The following is an 18366-nucleotide window of genomic DNA, read 5'->3' as shown; positions in this document are numbered from 1 at the left end:
AGTTCTGAACTGAAAAACTAAACCTTTTTGGGATGATGTCCTTTCCCAGTCGAAGGGTATAGGTCCTTGTAAGCAGAACCTCCTCTTGAAGAAGAACATTATTATGAGATTTTGATGAAAAGGCTTTTGCCTCTCCAAATTCCAGCGCCACATATCCAAAGAATAATTTGGAATAACCACCTCAGGATCCTCATTAAGGCAAGCCAAGTCCTCAATTTCTCTATCCGTCAAGTGTCTTCCAGTGTGGATATTCCCAGATGTTATTTGAGTTTTCCACATATCAGCTACAGTGCCTTCCCTTTTTTGGGTAATAGCAAAAAGGGAGGGAAATCTGATTGAAGACTCTGAATCTGAAAGCTCAGAATCTGAAACATCTTCCCCGGAGGAAGAAGAATAAGACAGCAAAAAATTTAGGAAGGACCTGGAGTTCTTCAATGCATTAATCAAGGTCAAGAATTGGGATCCGACCCTTAAACAGAAAGATGCCAAGCTTTTCGATTCAGATGATGACAGCCATGACAAAGACAGTGATGACATCAATAGTAGTTTAACAGAGAAGAAGAAGAGCAGTATGTACTTGAAAGATGTGATAGCGAAACATTTGATTGAAGAGGGCACCGAATTTGATGATGAGAGGACTAAAAACATGAAGATTCATAGATAAGGAGCAGGAAGAGATACGCAAGGCATTCTTTGAGGCAGCAGAAGTGCAAGATGATGAAGATGGTGGGGAAGAGTTGTTAAAAGTGAAGGAGCGATGATGATGGTGAGGAATAGGGGAAGACGAAACTTGCTTATTGGATGTCAAAGATTTAGATGAGGATTTTGATCCAGAAGAGTATGACAAGATGATGAAGGTAGCTTTTGGTGAAGAATAATACGAGAAAGCGGACGATGCTCCTGAGTTCTGAAGTGATATGGATAATGAAGGTGATGATGATATCGAGAAACCTGATTTTGAAAAAGAGGACGAGTTGCTTGGATTGCCAAGAGGGTGGGCGTCATCTGAGTCGGGCGATGGCTTCTTAGCAGCTAGGGAAAGGAGTTTAGAACATAAAATTGATAGTGATCTGAGTAATGAGGATAATGAAGAAGAGGGTGAAGAACCAAGGAACTAGACAGCGCCTGAAAATGAGGACCAAGGAACTCCTAAGAGGCAAACAATTTGGTAAACAGAAAGGCAGCGTGAAGAAGAGGATGAAGAACAGCTCCGACATGCACATTGTGGATAACAATGAGAATGACAAAGTACAGATTGAGGATTCAAATGGCGATAGGGGAAATTTATCGAGGAAAGCCAGGCGAAAACAGCGACAAGCTGAATATAAATTGTCAGATGCTTGGCTCCAGGGATACGCCAAGATGATCTCGAAACCTAAGAGGGAAACAAAACACTAACCATTGGAAATCAATTGCCGTACTTTAGCAGGTGATTCTTCTTTTTAGTCATTAATGAGATAGCTTCATCTTCACTCCTTGCGGTGTCTTGTTATAGCAAACAAAGTACTGCAGGTTGGTTTTTTCATTTTTATTATTTTGATTCGCATTTAATTCTTTGGGATAAAACCTATTCATATTCAACTTGTTATATTGTTAAAGATGGAATCTAAAAGCTTTGGTTTAGTAGATCTTGTGCTCAAACTCTTACTATTTGTAATCTTGTCATTAACCCTTTTAGGCAAACTTCATTACCCATTCTAAGGTTTCTGAGTTTTGGAGATAAATCACAAAAAAGAACGGACCCTTTTCAGACAATGACTGGAAATCTGCGAAGGAAAGATCAGGCGGCCTTCTTCCCCATTGAGGTCAGTTTATATGCACTTCATTACAATAATTGGCTTCCCAGAATGATAACAGAACTGCTTTGTTATTATTGTTTTTTCATATGAAATAATATGGGTATTTCAGTAAAAGGAGCAAAGGAACTTGGACTTGCAAGGAGGCTCTGAAACCAGTTTCGATCACGAAGAACACAGTTTGAAGCTCACATTTGAAGCTCACATTTCGCCCTCAAATGTGCAGGAAACAAACATAAAATCCTGGCATGATATCAACTATGTTGGATGATGGAAGTCCCACATCGACTAATTTAGGGAATGATCATGGGTTTATAAGTGAGGAATACTAACTCCATTGGTATGAGGCCTTCTGGGGAAGCCCAAAGCAAAGAATGATCATGGGTTTATAAGTGAGGAATACTAACTCCATTGGTATGAGGCCTTTTGGGGAAGCCCAAAGCAAAGCCATGAGAGCTTATGTTCAGAGTGGACAATATCATACCATTGTGGAGAGTCGTGTTCATCTAACAAACTATTTCCATTGCTTACATTTAAAAGGAAATGTTTTTGAGTAGTTGGGCTCTTAGTTAGGTGTATAAATTATCTTTGGATTTGGATAAATGTTGTGATTCTGATTAATTTTATAACAAAAGTTTTATTATAATTGTCTAATTATTAAGTGCAAGTTTGTAGCTTAAAATTATTTAACACACAATTAGTCCAAAAACAATTATGAGCCATCTCAACTTCAATAAATAGAAGAATAATCAGCAGTAGAAGGCGTCTACGCATGCGCTGTTACGCATAACGCCTGTTCAACACCGAAAGAGAACTGAAAATTTGAAGGAAAACCAGAAGGACGACTCGGGAAGTTTTGCAAGCGGCAGAAACCTTAAAACCTTCTTACTCTTCTTTTACTTCATTTCGGAATCGGTATAGAAAGTACGTCTTTGTTTCGAATGTTTCTACTTTAAGGGGTCAATTGCATATTATACATTCTGTTACATTGTCTTGGGTGAAGTGATGTAACCTAGATGTGCATTTGATCGGTTGAACTTCGACTTATGGGTGTTATGTTTGAAAGCTTTTTATCTGTTCATCGCTAGGTTATGATGTTTTGGGTGTTGTATTAGTTGAATTTTGTATGATTTATTGGTTGGTTAATGGGCCATTTTCAGATGACGTTTGAAGTAGAAATGCTGTGTTATTAGACAATTTTGCTACTAATTTAATAGGTTTTGATGAAGAAAACTATCAGTTTGGTACCTTGTTTTTCAGATTATTCTGAAGCCTTGGCCTATAATTTATCAAGACAAGATGGAAGCTGACGAACTATATCTTGATCTCCTAGCACTGAGGCAACTGTACTTCTTTCTCTTAAAATGCTGTTTGCGGGATGCAAACTCAGAACTTGTAAGCCTCTGTGAGATAGGACTGTCTGGGTGTGCTTTAAACTTGAATATTTAACTATTGTAGCTTGGTTTTATTGTCAAAGCAGGTGGTGGGTGCAAGGGCAAAGATTTTATTGAAGCATTTGCTCGATGATGCCACTACTGGACTTCTCGAGTTTCACTCGAAGGTTTGTATTCCATTCTGCATAAAAACTTCTGTAAAACAAAACAACAATTCATAGATGTCTAGTGACATACATCCCTATTTGAGTTTGTACAGACTCTGCCATTTTACAACTTTCTATGCAAAGATGATAAACAGACTAAGCCACTGGACGAGAAAGTTGCTGAATGGATGGAACATGATCAAACTGCAAGAAGGATGCAAAATCCAGAGAAGATTGAACACAAACCAGGAAGGGACAGAGCTTCACCGTCAAATGTTGCCGCTAATGACTTATCAAGTGGCATCAGTTCAGCACTAAGAAGAATTGAACTCCACATTCTATCCCTGCAACGTTATACAAGAAGCCACATCAGCGAAACTAAATTAGCTTACTATGGGCAGTCTGTTCACAAAGGGAATAAGTCATTCAACCAGCAAAAAGTTAAGCCGATGGTGGCAAACAATTGTTCCAAGTTCGTGCATGGATTCAGAATGCCTCTGACTCAAGTCAAGGACGAGGCCATGAAACAGCAAGAACTTGTGATTCCACCGACTCCGATGGATAAATCAGGATGTTCAGAAGGATCCAAGGCAACTGCCAGGCGCGCTATGAAACTGAATCGAACTTGGATACAAGAAAAGAGGAGCAAGAATTCTCGTGGTCGTATTGTAATGAAGCCAACTTTGTGGCATCATCCCTCTAGAGAAGTAAGAAAGGAACAGACTCATTACAGAACACATCTGGCGGCTCAGCAAGAATCAGAACTTACAAACTCAGAATCAGCTTCTTGTTCTAGTCCGGCAACTCTACAAACCAGTGAAAGTGAAACCACTGATGATTCTTCTTCACCAGATAACCAATCCAGTCCACCGACAACTGGTTCAGAGGCAAGTAACCAGTACGAAAACAGCAGTAGCAACATTTCAAGGAAAGCATTCAAGTTCAGCCATGGGAAGAAAGAGTCCAAGAGAGCAGAAGGACGGTTAAAGAGTTTAAGAAACAAACTGGGCCTTATCTTCCACCACCACCAACACCACCATCACCATCACCATAACGGTCATAACTCCATGTGGAAGCAAGTAAGAACGATGTTCCATCGTACAGATAAGAAAGAGCTAACAAGTAAAGAAGAGAGTAATGAGAAGCTAAGGAAAACAACAATCAGAAGTGAGCCTCGCAAGAACCAAGTTCGTAGGTTTCAAGCACTTGCTAAAGGGCTTCGAAGCCATGTATGGAAATCGAAAGCCATGAAGAAGAAAGAGCAAAGAGGGCTAAACTGTGGGAAGAAGCTGCATTGGTGGAAAATGATTCGACGCCGCCGTGGAGAGAAGTTCCACAATAAAGGACGTGTGAAAATAGGGTATGTAAACAGAAAATCACATGTGAAGTTAATTTAATTTTTGTGGGACATTTTTAAGATTTTGCAACCCAAAATGGTACTTTTACCCTCCTGAGTTGCACTAATAATATTTCTGGGAAAAAAGAATTAAATTGACAAGAAAAGAACAGAGGCAGAATTAGTCGGCCACCTAAGACATTGAGTTGTCCATGGACAAAGCCACTTCAAATTCATGCAATGAGAAGCTTTTCACCACGTACCACTTTTCACACCCTATATAATCAAACTCCCTTTATCACTCTTCTTCAAACAAAACCCATATACTTTTTAATGGCGGAATCTCGTAATTCTCAGCACTACAAATCCCGACAGACCTCAGATGAATTACCCCGCTCCCACAAAATCGTCAAGGCCATCACCGCAGCCACAACTGGCGGATCCCTTCTCGCCCTCTCCGCCCTCACAATGACTGGTACAGTCATTGCTCTAGCCATCGCCACACCGCTGTTTGTCATATTCAGTCCGGTTCTCGTCCCAGCGGCGATCACTGTCTCACTTTTGATCATGGGGTTCTTGATATCCGGTGGATTCGGCATCGCTGCGGCGGTTGTTACGTGGTGGTTTTTCAGGTACGTGACTGGGAAAAGGCAAGATGCTGACAATGATTTGCCCGGAAAAAAATCGTATAAGTTCGGCAGCAAGGGGATAGAAGTTCAAAGTTGAATGTTATGATTTGGTAGGTAATGTTTGAACAAAGAGGATTTGATGGTTGAAATGAGAGGGGGTGGTCGTAGCGATGAAAGGCAGTGGCTGTTGGATAATGTAATTTGAGGTTGGCCTCAGTTCGATGAATAAAATAAACCTTCGATTTCTAAATAACAAATCGTTTTGTGGCTCTAACAAGTTAAAATTCATGCTTTGCTTATTTCATTAGTTAGATCGAAATACGTTATAAACATCATCATCATCATCAGAAAGGAAATCTTGTTCTCATCCACAGCATGGCTTTACTGTGTAGGAAGGTGTCCTAAGATTATTCCTCATTTCATCACTTGATGATGGACATTAACACTTCAGGAGACAATAAGATCAGCAAATCAGACATCAAAAGTTTTCAAAATGGCGATTAGGAAATTCAATTTTTTTGAAGAAAAACTGGGAAAGAGAATAGCAATACTCAGAAGGCAATGGTGATTATTAGGTTCGATTCTGCCAGCAGACTCTCTTCAATGAATTTCAGAAGAGGGAGCTTTTTTATCCTCATTGTAAGCCTTCACTTTCCCCAAAAGCATGAGAACGAACACAAAACAAAAACAAGAAATCTTTAAAATAAGTCTACCAGATGGCTCAGTTTCGAAGATTAATCGACACGCAAGCTTCCAAATAGAAACCTGCATTCCGGTCTGTTGAGCTTGATCTTTCATGAAATCATCAAAGCCACCATTTGTAGACAAACCAAACGAATCAAAATTGAGAAAAACATGAAATACATCCATCGCTGGATCTCAAAAAAACTCACAAACCGAAAACGATCTATCGAGCATCAAAGCATACGGGAGAGCATATGAATCAAAGGCTATATTCAACCCTAAGCGAAAAGAACTCGATCTCTCAAAAACAGCGGCGGATAATCCAGATTTTGTTAAAGTAATTAAGAAACGATAAAAATGAAGAACCTCCGTAGACGAAGCACGATTGGCTAGGGTATAGCTGCTACCACCGCCGACGTTAAAGAAGACGAGTATCAATCAAGGGAAGAGGGTAACGATGATGACAACTTTAAGCAGCTTCGTGAGTTTAAATAGGGGTAAAATTAGGGCTTCTGCTTCCGGACATTCCGGATTCAGGTGTTGGGCTCTATTCATGACAAAAGCCCAATTCGGATTCTAGGTTCGGCCCATAATCAATTTATTCATTTGTTTTTTCTTTTCTTTTTCTTTTTAAAAATTAAATATCTTAAATAAAATATATTTGCTCTTCTGGCTTAAAAAATAAATAAATGAAAGTAGAGTTCAAATATGGATATGAATTTTATTTCTAACTCACTCATCTCTGAGGATATCTCAAATATTTATCTATTTGGGTTCTAATTGAGGTATGAGAGAGAATTCTCTCACGTCATTTACACTTTATACCAGATACCAGGTGCATATACCAACTGTCACGGTCGTACATTATCGATTGTACGTTGACATGCTCACGACAAATTTTAAGGGAAAATCGACCCACGTGTCACTCATCTCATCATAACATCTTAAACATTCATCCATCAAAGTTCTCATCAGGGCATAAATTCTATCGTGTACACGTCATGATATTTACACTCCATACCAAATAGCAGGTGCATATACCAACCATCATGGTCGTACATTTTCAACCGTGCATTGACACACTCGTAGGCTTCAAAACGAGGTTATTTAGATATATTTTGCATTCAATATGTTTTTCATTAAAAAAAAAAAAAAATGAGTGTATTAGTATTTCAATTCTTAAACCCCATTTAAAGAGTAATTATATTCTTAGAAATAAATTAAAATTAGGAAATTCCAATCCTAATTGCTTATCAAGCAGCCCCAAGAAATCAAATCATCAAACAGTTCATATACAAGAGGCCTTAACAAAAACAAAAATTCAGAAGAAAACTTTCCTGGGAAAAATTTTCTGTCAAGAAAATGAAGATGAGATTCAGCTATGCCCAAGCTCTTTTCCTGGCAGCAAGATCTATCGTTTTTATCTCATCAATTTTAGCAGCTACAATAAAATCATTCATACTCAAACCTCCTGCAAATTCAAAATCCCAAAATTACAGACCTTAAAACTCAGATTTCTGTATGAAAACTCAGTGAATCAAGTTAATATGAGATGGTGGTTGAAAGAGGTAGAAGAATGAGTACCAATGGCTGAAGTCCAGAGCTCTGCCGTAACTTGATTCGGCTGATCCAAGTGAATATCTGGAAAATGGTTAGCGTCATCAACAGCGTTGGAGATTCTATTAATCAACTCCACACAGCATTTGAAATCCCTCAATTTCCACAAGCATCGGAGTTTGAATTGGCCTCGTCCATTATCCACCAATCTCCACCCCACGACCTATATGAAATTTCATCAACAATCGAACAATCGAACAATCGGACAATCAAAATCAGATATGATTACCTTCTTCAAGAGTTTTTGGGCCTCATCTTCGGGCATTGGAGCCTGCAGAGATGAAATTGGAACGCACTGTTGCTGAGAAAGAGCTAGGGCTCGGACATTGGGGATTAGAATCTTGTGCTCTGTATTGGAAAATCCAATCACCTTATCGCCAAAGTTGCTCTCGATTTCCGCCGGGAACGGGTCTCTGGCGCCGAAGTCGCCGTCGCCTACGACGGCGGCTCTGATAGTAGCCGGACGGAGTTTGCGGCGGAGGAGGGTGGTGGACGGTGACGGTGGGAGAGAGAAACGGGAGTGGGGACGGGGGAGACGGAGGAGAGGGAAGTTGGCGGTTGGGGTTGTGGCCATGGTTGATGGATTTACACAGTTCCAGAAGCGACCACCAATGGCTCTGGGCCTTTGGGTTTCTTTTATTTGCTCTATGGCTCTAGTGGATAGGATTTTATGGGAACCACAAACTTGTATGCAGAATAATAAAATATTATAAATAATTAATTTAAAACAAAATGAGGTTCTCCCGATTTTATTTCTAGTTCCAAATAATTTTATTTTAATTTTTTTTTTTTTAATTCTCACCATCATCCATTACCATATCTGCCTCACAAGTTTAAAACACACCACTCCGAGAGGTTTCTGTAAGAATGCTCACAATCCAACCCATTGGCGACCACTGTCCTCGTTGGCATACCGACACACTGCCCCATGTATGAGGCTGAGTTTTTCATACTCGATAAAAAATTCTCACAATCCAATTTTTTAGGGACCAGCGTTCTCATTGGCACATCGCTCGATGTCTGGCTCAGTTACCATTTGTACTATTTAAGTCCTTCTGATATGAACCAAAAAATATCAATCATATAATATGCTTCAATGAAATGGAGATGTGAAAAAATATTATTGAAATTATCAAAAAACATTTCAATTCATGCCACATTAAGAATGAAGTTTCGTGTTATAAATTTTGGGTGGATTAGAGAGTAATTTAGAATTATTGTATTTGATTAATGTATGTCAATTAAGTAATGGTTAAAATTAATAGTTAATTATGACCATGAGGTAGAAATCATTCAATCGATGATCAATTTTGGTTGTGGAGTGCGAATCTCAAACAATTTTCTTGCTTTGAAATATTTTCGATCAATCCAAATCTTACTCCCACGTAGTGATTTCCACATGCCCCTGGTCTATCTTACTAATTTCCACCTGTCCCTCTCCAACCATGATCCCACGCTAACTTATAATTTTATTCGTATACTTATAATAAATCCTATAATTAACTTTAGAGATAGACTTGTGCAATTATATTAATGTTATGCGCGATGGCCGTACAGTCCTCTGCTCACTATAAATAAATCAACCGGCCAAAGCGGGGCCATCGTAGAGCTTCGCTGACTTTCGTTGTTTGTTCTTCCTCTAATTTTCTCAACTTTCTTCTTCTTCTTATAAATTCTAATTCTTGTTTAATGCGATGTGTTCTATTACTCTTCCTTTTTGAATCGTTGTTCATATGAACCAAGAGACATCAATCTTTACTACTTTTAAGTCTACTTACAAATACAACATACATGGCTTTATATAGCAGTCATAGCCTCAAAATGAAACTATTAAAGACAGTTGTATACATAATTCATGGCTTTATATAGCAGTCATAGCCTCAAAATGAACAGTGGTAACATTGTAACATTCCTACTTTATGGCCATAATGTAAATGTAACCTAAAAAATCTCTAGATTACTCACACCCAAAATTTACAACAATCAAACTTCCATGAATTGAAACATATTTTGATAATTTTGACAACCTTTTCTTACCGATTGTCCCCGATTCATTCTGTTTTCTATCTTTGCGTTACCGCTTGCGAATAGCTAATTTTTAAACTTGCCCTCCCTTACCAGTGATTTACTTGTAAGTTTGATTTGATTTGATTGTTGGGAGGAAGCAGTGGATGATGATGAAGCAATTACTAATAATCCAACACTTGATCTGAGATAATGCATTCATTATCTGCTGATGCTACTCTTAGCTTCTGAATCTACATTCCTTGATCTTTCTATCCATCTTTCTCTACGTTTTTATGCTTAAAATGATTTTGGTACATGCTTAGTTCTTGATCTGTGCAATCCACAGTTATTCTGCATTTTAGTTTCGTGGCTTAATTGAATTCCAATGCTTTGTTTACTATATTTAGGCAAACAAACCTGAGCATGACCAAACAGACTAATGTTTGGCCTAAAGATTGAGGAATGATTGTAACGGCTTCTCTTGGTTGTGATTTCACTGTTGGTACAAATCCTGGGAAAAATAAATATGTTCCTTGCCCATACACATCTCTAGGTTCAACTAAACAATCAAATTTTGTGTCACGATGAACATAGAAAAGAGCTACTGATAGCAACACTGTTAAACATTTAAGCCAATGCCTTGCCCATTTACTCGAATCGTATAGTATGATACTATTATATATCTGTCTAGACAAGAACAAAACAAACCAATAATTGAATAAAAATCTAAATCTTCTATTGATAATTTGTATCCCAGGCTTTCCTAAAGCAACAAACCTCCTACAATCTCAGGTAGGCATTGCAAAGACGATGCAATGAATCAGATAACCTACAACATCAAACATTCGAATCTAGTTTTCCCTCCTTTTCTCAGTCAGTAAAAGTTGCACTGTTTCCAATTTTTTTCGTGTAGTCAATATGTTCTTAATTGTTTCAAACGTAGCAGTTCATCAATTTCAGCGACAACAATTCTTTAATGAAATGAGGATTTAGAAAAGGGGGGAAATATTGAACGTCATATCAACCGTCAATAATTGGTATAAATTGGTTTATAGGTGGCCACAGAACCAAATTAAATACACAAGGTGACTAGAAATATCTTTTAGATCTTCAACAATCAGTACAAAATTTTATTCTTTAAATTATCAAGATTGTTGTGATGATAAACTTCATTCTCCGACACAACAATTGTTAAAACGTAATTACAAATTTTCAAGTAATTGAATATATGGAGTAAAATTCTTCAATGAGTCGATCTTTGCTTGAACTAGCAACAGAGGAATTCATGGTGAAAAGACACAAATAGCTTCATAATGACAAATAGGAGTTGCAATTTTAATACATCCTACTAAAATGGTCACTTCAAGGAACTCTGCATGGACGCATAAAATCCTTAAAAAATGAAGTTTTGAGAATAGGATTGTTGACCGTCCTCTTCAATGGTCTTGCACATAACAATCAAGATGATTAAATTATCGTAGTTAAAGAAACAAATTAAAATTTATAAACCAATACGTAGTAATGAAACAACAGACGTATATGTTACAGATCAAAATCCAGTTTTCTTCAATACGTTTTTGTTACTGAAACCTAATGTCTAAATGAAAAAAATGGATTGAACAACATTAACTCATTAAAATAAAAGAATAGTTACGGAAAATTGACTATTAAAAGAATGTTGAAATAAAAAAGCTTCGACAAGAAACAAGGATGGAGATTAAAAAGAAATAGTATTTAAACCAGTATAAAACATGATGAAGCATTACTTTCTTGTAAGTAGTTGAAGCTTCATCCTTGAATTCATACGAATTGCAGATGCAAACGCAGTTTGAACAAAATGGAATGAAAAATGGAATGAAATTTCATCAGTGTAACAAAACTCAGGAACACAGTTAAAGCGCAGTCATAGTGTAGAAAAACAAAGCAAATAAAAGTGAAAACGAAATCATAGGAATCCAAATCAGGCCTCAGGCAGATTGTTCACAATCATTAAGATTATCAGACAATGTAGGCAAATCAAAATATCAGTCATCACCGGCCTGATTCAGGAAGAACAAGAAAAGACAACAAACCAAATCGTGAAAATTGACGAGTGAAGAGATCGCTCAGTTCAGCGGGGTATTCGACACGCAAAGACCTCTCACTCTTTCAGGAAGAGGAAAGGACTCTGCAATCCGGTCTGTTGAGCTTGAATTTTACTGAGTCGTCACTGCGATCTCCTTCACTGCCTAATTTTCAACAAAAGCAAAAAATGAAATTACAGAGATAGGGTTGAGAGAGAAGAAAAGATTGGATCGAAATCGAAGTCACTTTGGCAATGAGGGCGTCGTGTGATTGAGGATTTATATAGTGCAGATTAGGGCTTCCACTTCCCAGTTTTGTATGAAAATACCAAAATAGCCCGCTCCTCGCTCGTGTTACAACGGTAGCGAGAATTTTATGGACTATTTGAAAAAAATATATATATAGGTATATTAATTAATATATATATATATATATACATATTAATATATATATATTTTAATTTCAATAATATCATTAATTTTTTAAAAAATTAAAAAATAAGTGGTTGATATTTTATTTAAAAAATAATTTTAGTTAATATCTAGTTTTAAAAGAGTTCCAATAATATTTTGTTTAAAAAATAGTTTTGAATTTTAAAAAATGTTTAAAAAATATTTTTTTAAAAAGTGGTATATTTTTAATTTGTTTTTAAAACACTCTTTTTAACAAAATTTGAATATAACCCTCGCCTATAAAAATTAAAGAGATGAATAATCTATGAGAAGTAAATAGAGGATAATAATAACTTTTATAAGAAGTCGAGGTGTTAATATTATTTTTAAAATTTAAGAATATATTTAAAATAAAATATTAATAGTTTCAATAAAAATATTTTAAAATTTTTAAAAGTATTATTAAAAATATCGAAAGCTTACCAGTATTTTATATTTTTATTAATTTAATAAAAAAATATATCAATTTTCACTTTTATCATATATTTCCTTCTAAATTCCAATTTCATTGACTAAAACAATAAATAAACAACGATATAAAATTCTCAAAAAATTAATTTTAATATAAAAACAAATTTTCGCACAAACACTTCACTAAAAAAATGATTAATGAATCCAAAATAATCTTCAAATAAACATTATTTTTAACAGAAAATTCCCAAAAAAAATGGTATATTATTATTATTGATGAATACAGTAAAATTCAACCACCAAGAACAGCACAAGAACAAAGATCTTCCAAGTCCCCCATAATTAATTTCAAAGCCCAGCAGTGAACGGAACGCCGGTTGCCGGCAGCCATGACTTCCCGGCGATGAAGCTCCCGACGGTAAACTTGGAAGCTTCGGCGGCGCTTGTAATCACTCTGTAACCCTTCCACTTCACTCGCTTAGCAGTGGACGAACCAGGCCCAAAGTTCTTGAACTCTCCATAATAGAGCGTATTCAGGGCAAAGTCCCCGCTCCATTCCAGCCACCCTGCAGGGTTCACCAAGCTATCCATGAAGCACTGCAAGTAAACCGTCCGGGAGTACTCCTTCCATGGCCTCCCCAGGTAGGTTCTCACCGAGCTTAGCACCGGTTGGAGGTCGGCCGTGGCCATCACTCTCGAGTTGTGGATTGAGATTCCGGTGTTCTGATTTGGGTCCGATCGGCCTTGCGCTGTTACCACGCATTGCTGACCTGACATTGGTTTTCTCGCGTAGATCATGCAGTTTTGGAGTACCACGGCTGCGTTGCCGAAGATGAAGTCTACTGTGCCGTAAATGTAGCATTCTCTGTAGAATTGTCTTTGGGAATGGACGTAGAGAGTGTCTTGATATCCCTCGAAGCCGCAGCGGTAGAAGACGGAGAGATCTGAGCCCGATCGGAGAGCTACTGCTTGGTGGTTTTGAGGTCCGGCCGTGTTGCGGAAGGTGATGCCACGAGCAATGAATCCTTCCCCAGTAACAGCTGAACAAAGTCACAAAATTTGCAACAATTTATTTGTTAGAAATCACGACTCTTCGTAATGGTACGAAATTGTCCGCTTTAAACATAAGCTCACAGATTTGTTATAAATCACGACTCTCTACCGTGGTATGATATTGTTCACTTTGAGCATAAGCTCTATGTTGTCAAAATTTACAATAATTTATTTGTTAGAAATCACGACTCTCTACAATGGTACGATATTGTCGACTTTGAGCATAAGCTCATAGTGGACAAAGTTTCAAAATTTACAATAATTTATTAGTTAGAAATCACGACTCTCTACGATTGTATGATATTGTCCACTTTGAGCATAAGCTCACCGTGGACAAAGTTTCAAAATTTACAATAATTTATTAGTTAGAAATCACGACTCTCTACGATTGTATGATATTGTCCACTTTGAGCATAAGCTCACCGTGGACAAAGTTTCAAAATTTACAATAATTTATTAGTTAGAAATCACGACTCTCTACGATTGTATGATATTGTCCACTTTGAGCATAAGCTCACCGTGGACAAAGTTTCAAAATTTACAATAATTTATTAGTTAGAAATCACGACTCCCTACAATTGTATGATATTGTCCACTTTGAGCATAAGCTCACGGTGGACAAAGTTTCAAAAGTTATAATAATTTATTAGTTAGAAATCACGACTCTCTACAATTGTATGATATTGTCCACTTTGAGCATAAGCTCACGGTGGACAGAATTTCAAAATTTACAATAATTTATTAGTTAGAAATCATATATGATATTGTCCACTTTAAGCATAAGTTCACGAATAAAGTCACAAAATTTACACCAATTTATTTGTTAAATATCGCGACTCTCCACAATTTTATAATATTGTTCACTTTGAACCTAAATTTTCATGGCTTTACTCTGGGTTTACCCAGAAGGCCTCGTATTATTGTAGATATATTCTTATTTATAAACTCATGATCATTCGTTAAATTAATGAATGTCGGACTGGTTCCCAACTATTTTCAACACTAATTTCGGGTTAAGTTGGGTTAGTGAGAGAAAAAGGAGAGAGAGAAGAAACGTACCGACGGTGGCGGAGTTGAACGTGGTGGAGCCGCCGCCGACACTCCTACTCCCAGTAATAATGGTATACTTCAACCCATCTCCGACGAGCATCAAATTCTTGACCTTATTCCCAATCACAACATTCTCCTTATAAACCCCTTTCTTAACATGTATCACAAATCTCCCACTCCCTTTCCTCTTCGCCGCCGCATCCACCGCCGCCTGCACCGTCTTATAATTCCCAGACCCATCAAGCGCCACAACCAAGTCCGGCTTAGGAACCGCCGCCTGCAGCAGCCGCCGTTCACCAGCCTTAACCCACGTAGGAAATCCACCATGATAACCCGTCTCCGTCTCAGAGCAGTTATTCATAGCCAAACTATTCCTAATCAACTTAGTCACATTATTACTCCTCCCAAGAAAAGGAAAAACGACGTCGTAATCCTTAATATTAAGGTCAACGAATCCGGCACGACATGTATCAAGATTAGTCAACGCGGAGCTGAGCCATGTTTGGATGTCGAAATCGGAGCAATAGTTGTCGGAGAAGGTTCGGTTGAGCTGGAGAATGGTGTCTTGGTAAAGCTCCAAGCAGTCGGCCCACGCGCCTTTTTCCTTGGGGGTGCGGCATTTCTGGGCGTGGCGCTTGGTGAGCGACTCGGCTGTGAGAGCCCTTTCCATGGCGATTTTGAAGGCGGCTTTTTTGAACTCGGCGAGGTTTTTGGGGTTGAATTTGGCGTTGAAGAAGCTCTTGCAGATGTCGGGGTATGGGGTTTGGCTGCACCATAACTCCTTGGCGTTGGGGGCTGACAAAGATGGGGAAATTGATAGTAAAATGGACATTGAAATTAGAAGGATGGAGAAATGGCGGTTTTGAGCCATTTTTTGGTTGTTGGTTGTGTTCTTGAGTGATGGGTTTTGGGGTGTTTTTATAGGGGAAAATAAGAGGAGACAGCTTGAATTGGGCTGGTTTTTATGTGTTTTTTTGAAAGTGGTAGTGATCTATGGGAATGTTGTGTTCAAGTTTGAAAGATTATTATATAAAGTCTTGTTTTGAATTAGTCGTATATGATTGATTTAGACTTTTGTAGCTTGTAAATGATTGTGTTTCTAATGGTTTTATTTATGTAATTAGGTAAGAAATTGCCGTTAATGGATATTGTTTGTATTGGGTTACTACGTATTGCATCAATCTTGTGGTTTAAAACGTGTCAGCTAGTGACAGGTTTACAGATGGAATGTTCCGTTCCTCTTTGTAATCAATGTGGGATCTCATAATCCACTCCCTTGAGCGCTTAATGTTCTTGCTATCATACTCCCTAGTGTCTTACCTTTGATATCATTTGTAATGGCTCAAGTTCACTGCTAATTAATATTGTCTGCTTTGGCCGTATCGACGTCAGTCTCACAATTTTAAAACATGTCTGATAGGGAGAGCTTTCCACACAGTTGTAAGAAAATGTTTCATTCTTCTCTCTAACTTATGTGAGATATCACAGTTCACTCCGTTGCAGGCACACAATCATGCGTCTCAATTTGATACCATTTGTAACAGCCTATGCCCACCACTAACCGATATTGTCCATTTTAGCCCGTTATGCATCGTTGTCTGCCTCGTGATTTTAAAACATGTCTATCAGAGAAGTTTTATTCTCCTTTCCAACTAATGTGCGGTGTTACAAAATTGTTACGTACTAAAATTTCTATCTAAATTTTTGTAACACATAGAAATAAATAAATAATGTTATATTTTTTAGGATTAGACTATTTTTTAATTATGTTCCTAATCTTAAGTCATAAACTTAAGTAGTGGTTGGGGAAGGGAAACGATGGAGAAGAAGCATCTCAATTAATTGCTTCACATTTAACTATTCCAATCATGTTAACACGTCTTAATTAAATTTAATTAACATTTTTCAATTCACTTAGGAAACTGCATGCTAATTGCCATATACATATATATATATAGTTAATATTTTTAAAATTATTTATGACTTTCTCTCGAGATTAGAAGTTCAAATTCTTGATATAACGTTCAATATTATTTTAATTCAGACGTGACAATATTTCAAATCTTATTATAAATAAATAAATATAGATTAACCGAAAAAAAATATATTCTAAATAATTATTTTCTACAAAATCTGCTTCGTAATAATGACAAAATAAATAAATGAAAATAAAAAATAAATGAAAGGGGGAAATTTTATAAGCTAAAGTTGACAACGGCTGGTTTTAATCATGGTTGGTGGATCATTTATTAATTTTAATTCCTATAAATATATAATTAAATCATTCAGTGCATGTGAGGGTAATATAAATATATGCCTTTAATTTTGACTTTTTTTTTTCTTTTTATATTTTATTTACGGGTTGAATTAATTAAAATTTTAAATTAAGTCTTTAATAATTCATAGTGATTAAATTAATAATTATAATAATGTTCGGCCAATTATAATTACGTTTTACAAAAAATTCCTTGATAATTTAATTTGTTTTATTTTTAAAAAATATGTTTTTTATTAAGTAGGTTTAAGATGATGAGTTTAAATGATTATTAGTCAACTTAATGGAGGGAGAAGGATAGAGAAGAATATGATTATGAATATTTAGTTGGAATAATTATATTATAATTATTTGTTAATTTGGGGTTTGAAAATTCCACTTTCCCAAAAATTAATTTATTAATATTTATAGCAATGAAGATATTAGAAACGCGTACGCAATGAAGTCGTATTCAAAAACAACTAAATTCTACATTATATTAATGAAAATTATATTCATTATTATCCACAAATTTTTTAATTGCAATTTTTCTTTTTTTTTTTATTCACATTAATGAAAATGAAAGTCAATGTTATTTTACAAAATAAAATTTTCAAAATTATTGATTTTTGTTTTATTTAGATATAACCAAAAAAATTTCAAAACCGGCTTAAAACACTAACAAAAAATTAAAAAAACCACAGATGCTCGGACCAAAAAGAAATAACAATTTGTGGGGAGCAGAAATCTTTTTACATGTTGGTTATTGATCATACGTGTTAAAATCATCGAATTTGAACATTTCTCACAATAATATAAAAAGAACTCTATTTTTTCACCCGAGCTTTAAATGACTCAATTATAATTTTTAAATTAGAATTCGATTTTAAACTTATACATATTTACGTAATTGGAAGTAACTAATTAGGTTTTGCGTAATTGGAAGTAACTAATTAGGTTTACGACAAAACCTAGAAATCCNGATGGTGAGAAAAGATATATTTTACATCCCAGAGGGGCTATAATTGGAGATACCATTGTTTCTGGTACAGAAGTTCCTATAAAAATGGGAAATGCCCTACCTTTGAGTGCGGTTTGAACTATTGATTTACGTAATTGGAAGTAACCAATTAGGTTTACGACGAAACCTAGAAATCGATCACTGATCCAATTTGAGTACCTCCACAGGATAGACCTCAACAGAAAACTGAAGAGTAACGGCAGCAAGTGATTGAGTTCAGTAGTTCCTCATATAAAATTATTGACTCTAGATATATAGTAATATGGAGAAGACTCTAAATTGTTTCAAGTATCGACATAACAAAAAACGTCCCTTGTTTCAGAGAGAGGAGGACGGGTTATTCACATTTCATTTGATGGTTAGAGACAAATTGAAAGCTAAACCGTGGTAATTCTAAGGATTCCCGAGGGAAAAAATAGAGATATCTCCTACGTTACCCGTAATATGTGGAA

The 18366-nt window shown here is 36.4% G+C and overlaps 4 protein-coding genes, 5 non-coding genes and 1 pseudogene across 9 annotated transcripts; 4 read left to right on the top strand and 6 right to left on the bottom strand.

Annotated features, from left to right (window-relative positions):
* The first annotated feature begins 268 nt into the window (after window positions 1-268).
* On the top strand, window positions 269-1041 carry LOC111795313 (annotated as a pseudogene).
* A 1479-nt stretch (window positions 1042-2520) lies between these two features.
* Window positions 2521-4753, top strand: LOC111795024. Its single transcript, XM_023677248.1, has 3 exons — window positions 2521-3191; window positions 3277-3357; window positions 3450-4753. Exons 1-3 carry the CDS (start codon window positions 3096-3098, stop codon window positions 4731-4733), a joined length of 1461 nt encoding a protein of 486 aa, XP_023533016.1. The 5' UTR covers window positions 2521-3095; the 3' UTR covers window positions 4734-4753.
* Window positions 4754-5005: 252 nt separating this feature from the next.
* LOC111795023 (oleosin 1-like) lies at window positions 5006-5398 on the top strand. Its single transcript, XM_023677247.1, has one exon. The coding sequence runs from the start codon at window positions 5006-5008 to the stop codon at window positions 5396-5398; it is 393 nt and encodes a 130-aa protein (XP_023533015.1).
* Window positions 5399-5638: 240 nt separating this feature from the next.
* Window positions 5639-5735, bottom strand: LOC111796290. Its single transcript, XR_002815335.1, has one exon. It is a non-coding gene; the product is annotated as a small nucleolar RNA snoR31/Z110/Z27 (small nucleolar RNA).
* A 281-nt stretch (window positions 5736-6016) lies between these two features.
* LOC111796292 lies at window positions 6017-6117 on the bottom strand. Its single transcript, XR_002815337.1, has one exon. It is a non-coding gene; the product is annotated as a small nucleolar RNA Z107/R87 (small nucleolar RNA).
* Window positions 6118-7161: 1044 nt separating this feature from the next.
* Window positions 7162-8256, bottom strand: LOC111794746 (putative pterin-4-alpha-carbinolamine dehydratase). The gene is made up of 3 exons (XM_023676878.1): window positions 7832-8256; window positions 7570-7765; window positions 7162-7456 (listed from the first exon to the last, which is right to left on the bottom strand). Exons 1-3 carry the CDS (start codon window positions 8174-8176, stop codon window positions 7365-7367), a joined length of 633 nt encoding a protein of 210 aa, XP_023532646.1. The 5' UTR covers window positions 8177-8256; the 3' UTR covers window positions 7162-7364.
* A 1514-nt stretch (window positions 8257-9770) lies between these two features.
* Window positions 9771-9864, top strand: LOC111796301. The gene has a single exon (XR_002815346.1). It is a non-coding gene; the product is annotated as a small nucleolar RNA snoR31 (small nucleolar RNA).
* Window positions 9865-11569: 1705 nt separating this feature from the next.
* On the bottom strand, window positions 11570-11652 carry LOC111796277. The gene has a single exon (XR_002815322.1). It is a non-coding gene; the product is annotated as a small nucleolar RNA SNORD34 (small nucleolar RNA).
* A 56-nt stretch (window positions 11653-11708) lies between these two features.
* Window positions 11709-11826, bottom strand: LOC111796291. Its single transcript, XR_002815336.1, has one exon. It is a non-coding gene; the product is annotated as a small nucleolar RNA Z107/R87 (small nucleolar RNA).
* Window positions 11827-12785: 959 nt separating this feature from the next.
* Window positions 12786-15510, bottom strand: LOC111795936 (pectinesterase-like). The gene is made up of 2 exons (XM_023678580.1): window positions 14649-15510; window positions 12786-13576 (listed from the first exon to the last, which is right to left on the bottom strand). Exons 1-2 carry the CDS (start codon window positions 15508-15510, stop codon window positions 12885-12887), a joined length of 1554 nt encoding a protein of 517 aa, XP_023534348.1. The 3' UTR covers window positions 12786-12884.
* Window positions 15511-18366: the final 2856 nt, after the last annotated feature.

This window comes from Cucurbita pepo, chromosome LG05 (genome assembly GCF_002806865.2).
Source record: "Cucurbita pepo subsp. pepo cultivar mu-cu-16 chromosome LG05, ASM280686v2, whole genome shotgun sequence".
Taxonomy (NCBI): Eukaryota; Viridiplantae; Streptophyta; class Magnoliopsida; order Cucurbitales; family Cucurbitaceae; genus Cucurbita; species Cucurbita pepo.
Note: the sequence above shows the minus strand (reverse complement) of the source record. Positions and strands in the feature narration are given on the sequence as shown.

Coding starts and splice junctions, on each gene's coding strand:
- LOC111795936 (XM_023678580.1), bottom strand. CDS start 15,510: ATGGCTCAAAACCGCCATTTCTCCATCCTTCTAATTTCAATGTCCATT. Junction 13,577..14,648: donor GTTCAACTCCGCCACCGTCG/GTACGTTTCTTC, acceptor GACTTTGTTCAG/CTGTTACTGGGGAAGGATTC.
- LOC111795024 (XM_023677248.1), top strand. CDS start 3,096: ATGGAAGCTGACGAACTATATCTTGATCTCCTAGCACTGAGGCAACTG. Junction 3,192..3,276: donor GGGATGCAAACTCAGAACTT/GTAAGCCTCTGT, acceptor TTGTCAAAGCAG/GTGGTGGGTGCAAGGGCAAA. Junction 3,358..3,449: donor TTCTCGAGTTTCACTCGAAG/GTTTGTATTCCA, acceptor GAGTTTGTACAG/ACTCTGCCATTTTACAACTT.
- LOC111795023 (XM_023677247.1), top strand. CDS start 5,006: ATGGCGGAATCTCGTAATTCTCAGCACTACAAATCCCGACAGACCTCA.
- LOC111794746 (XM_023676878.1), bottom strand. CDS start 8,176: ATGGCCACAACCCCAACCGCCAACTTCCCTCTCCTCCGTCTCCCCCGT. Junction 7,766..7,831: donor CCCAAAAACTCTTGAAGAAG/GTAATCATATCT, acceptor AATTTCATATAG/GTCGTGGGGTGGAGATTGGT. Junction 7,457..7,569: donor GCTCTGGACTTCAGCCATTG/GTACTCATTCTT, acceptor TTGAATTTGCAG/GAGGTTTGAGTATGAATGAT.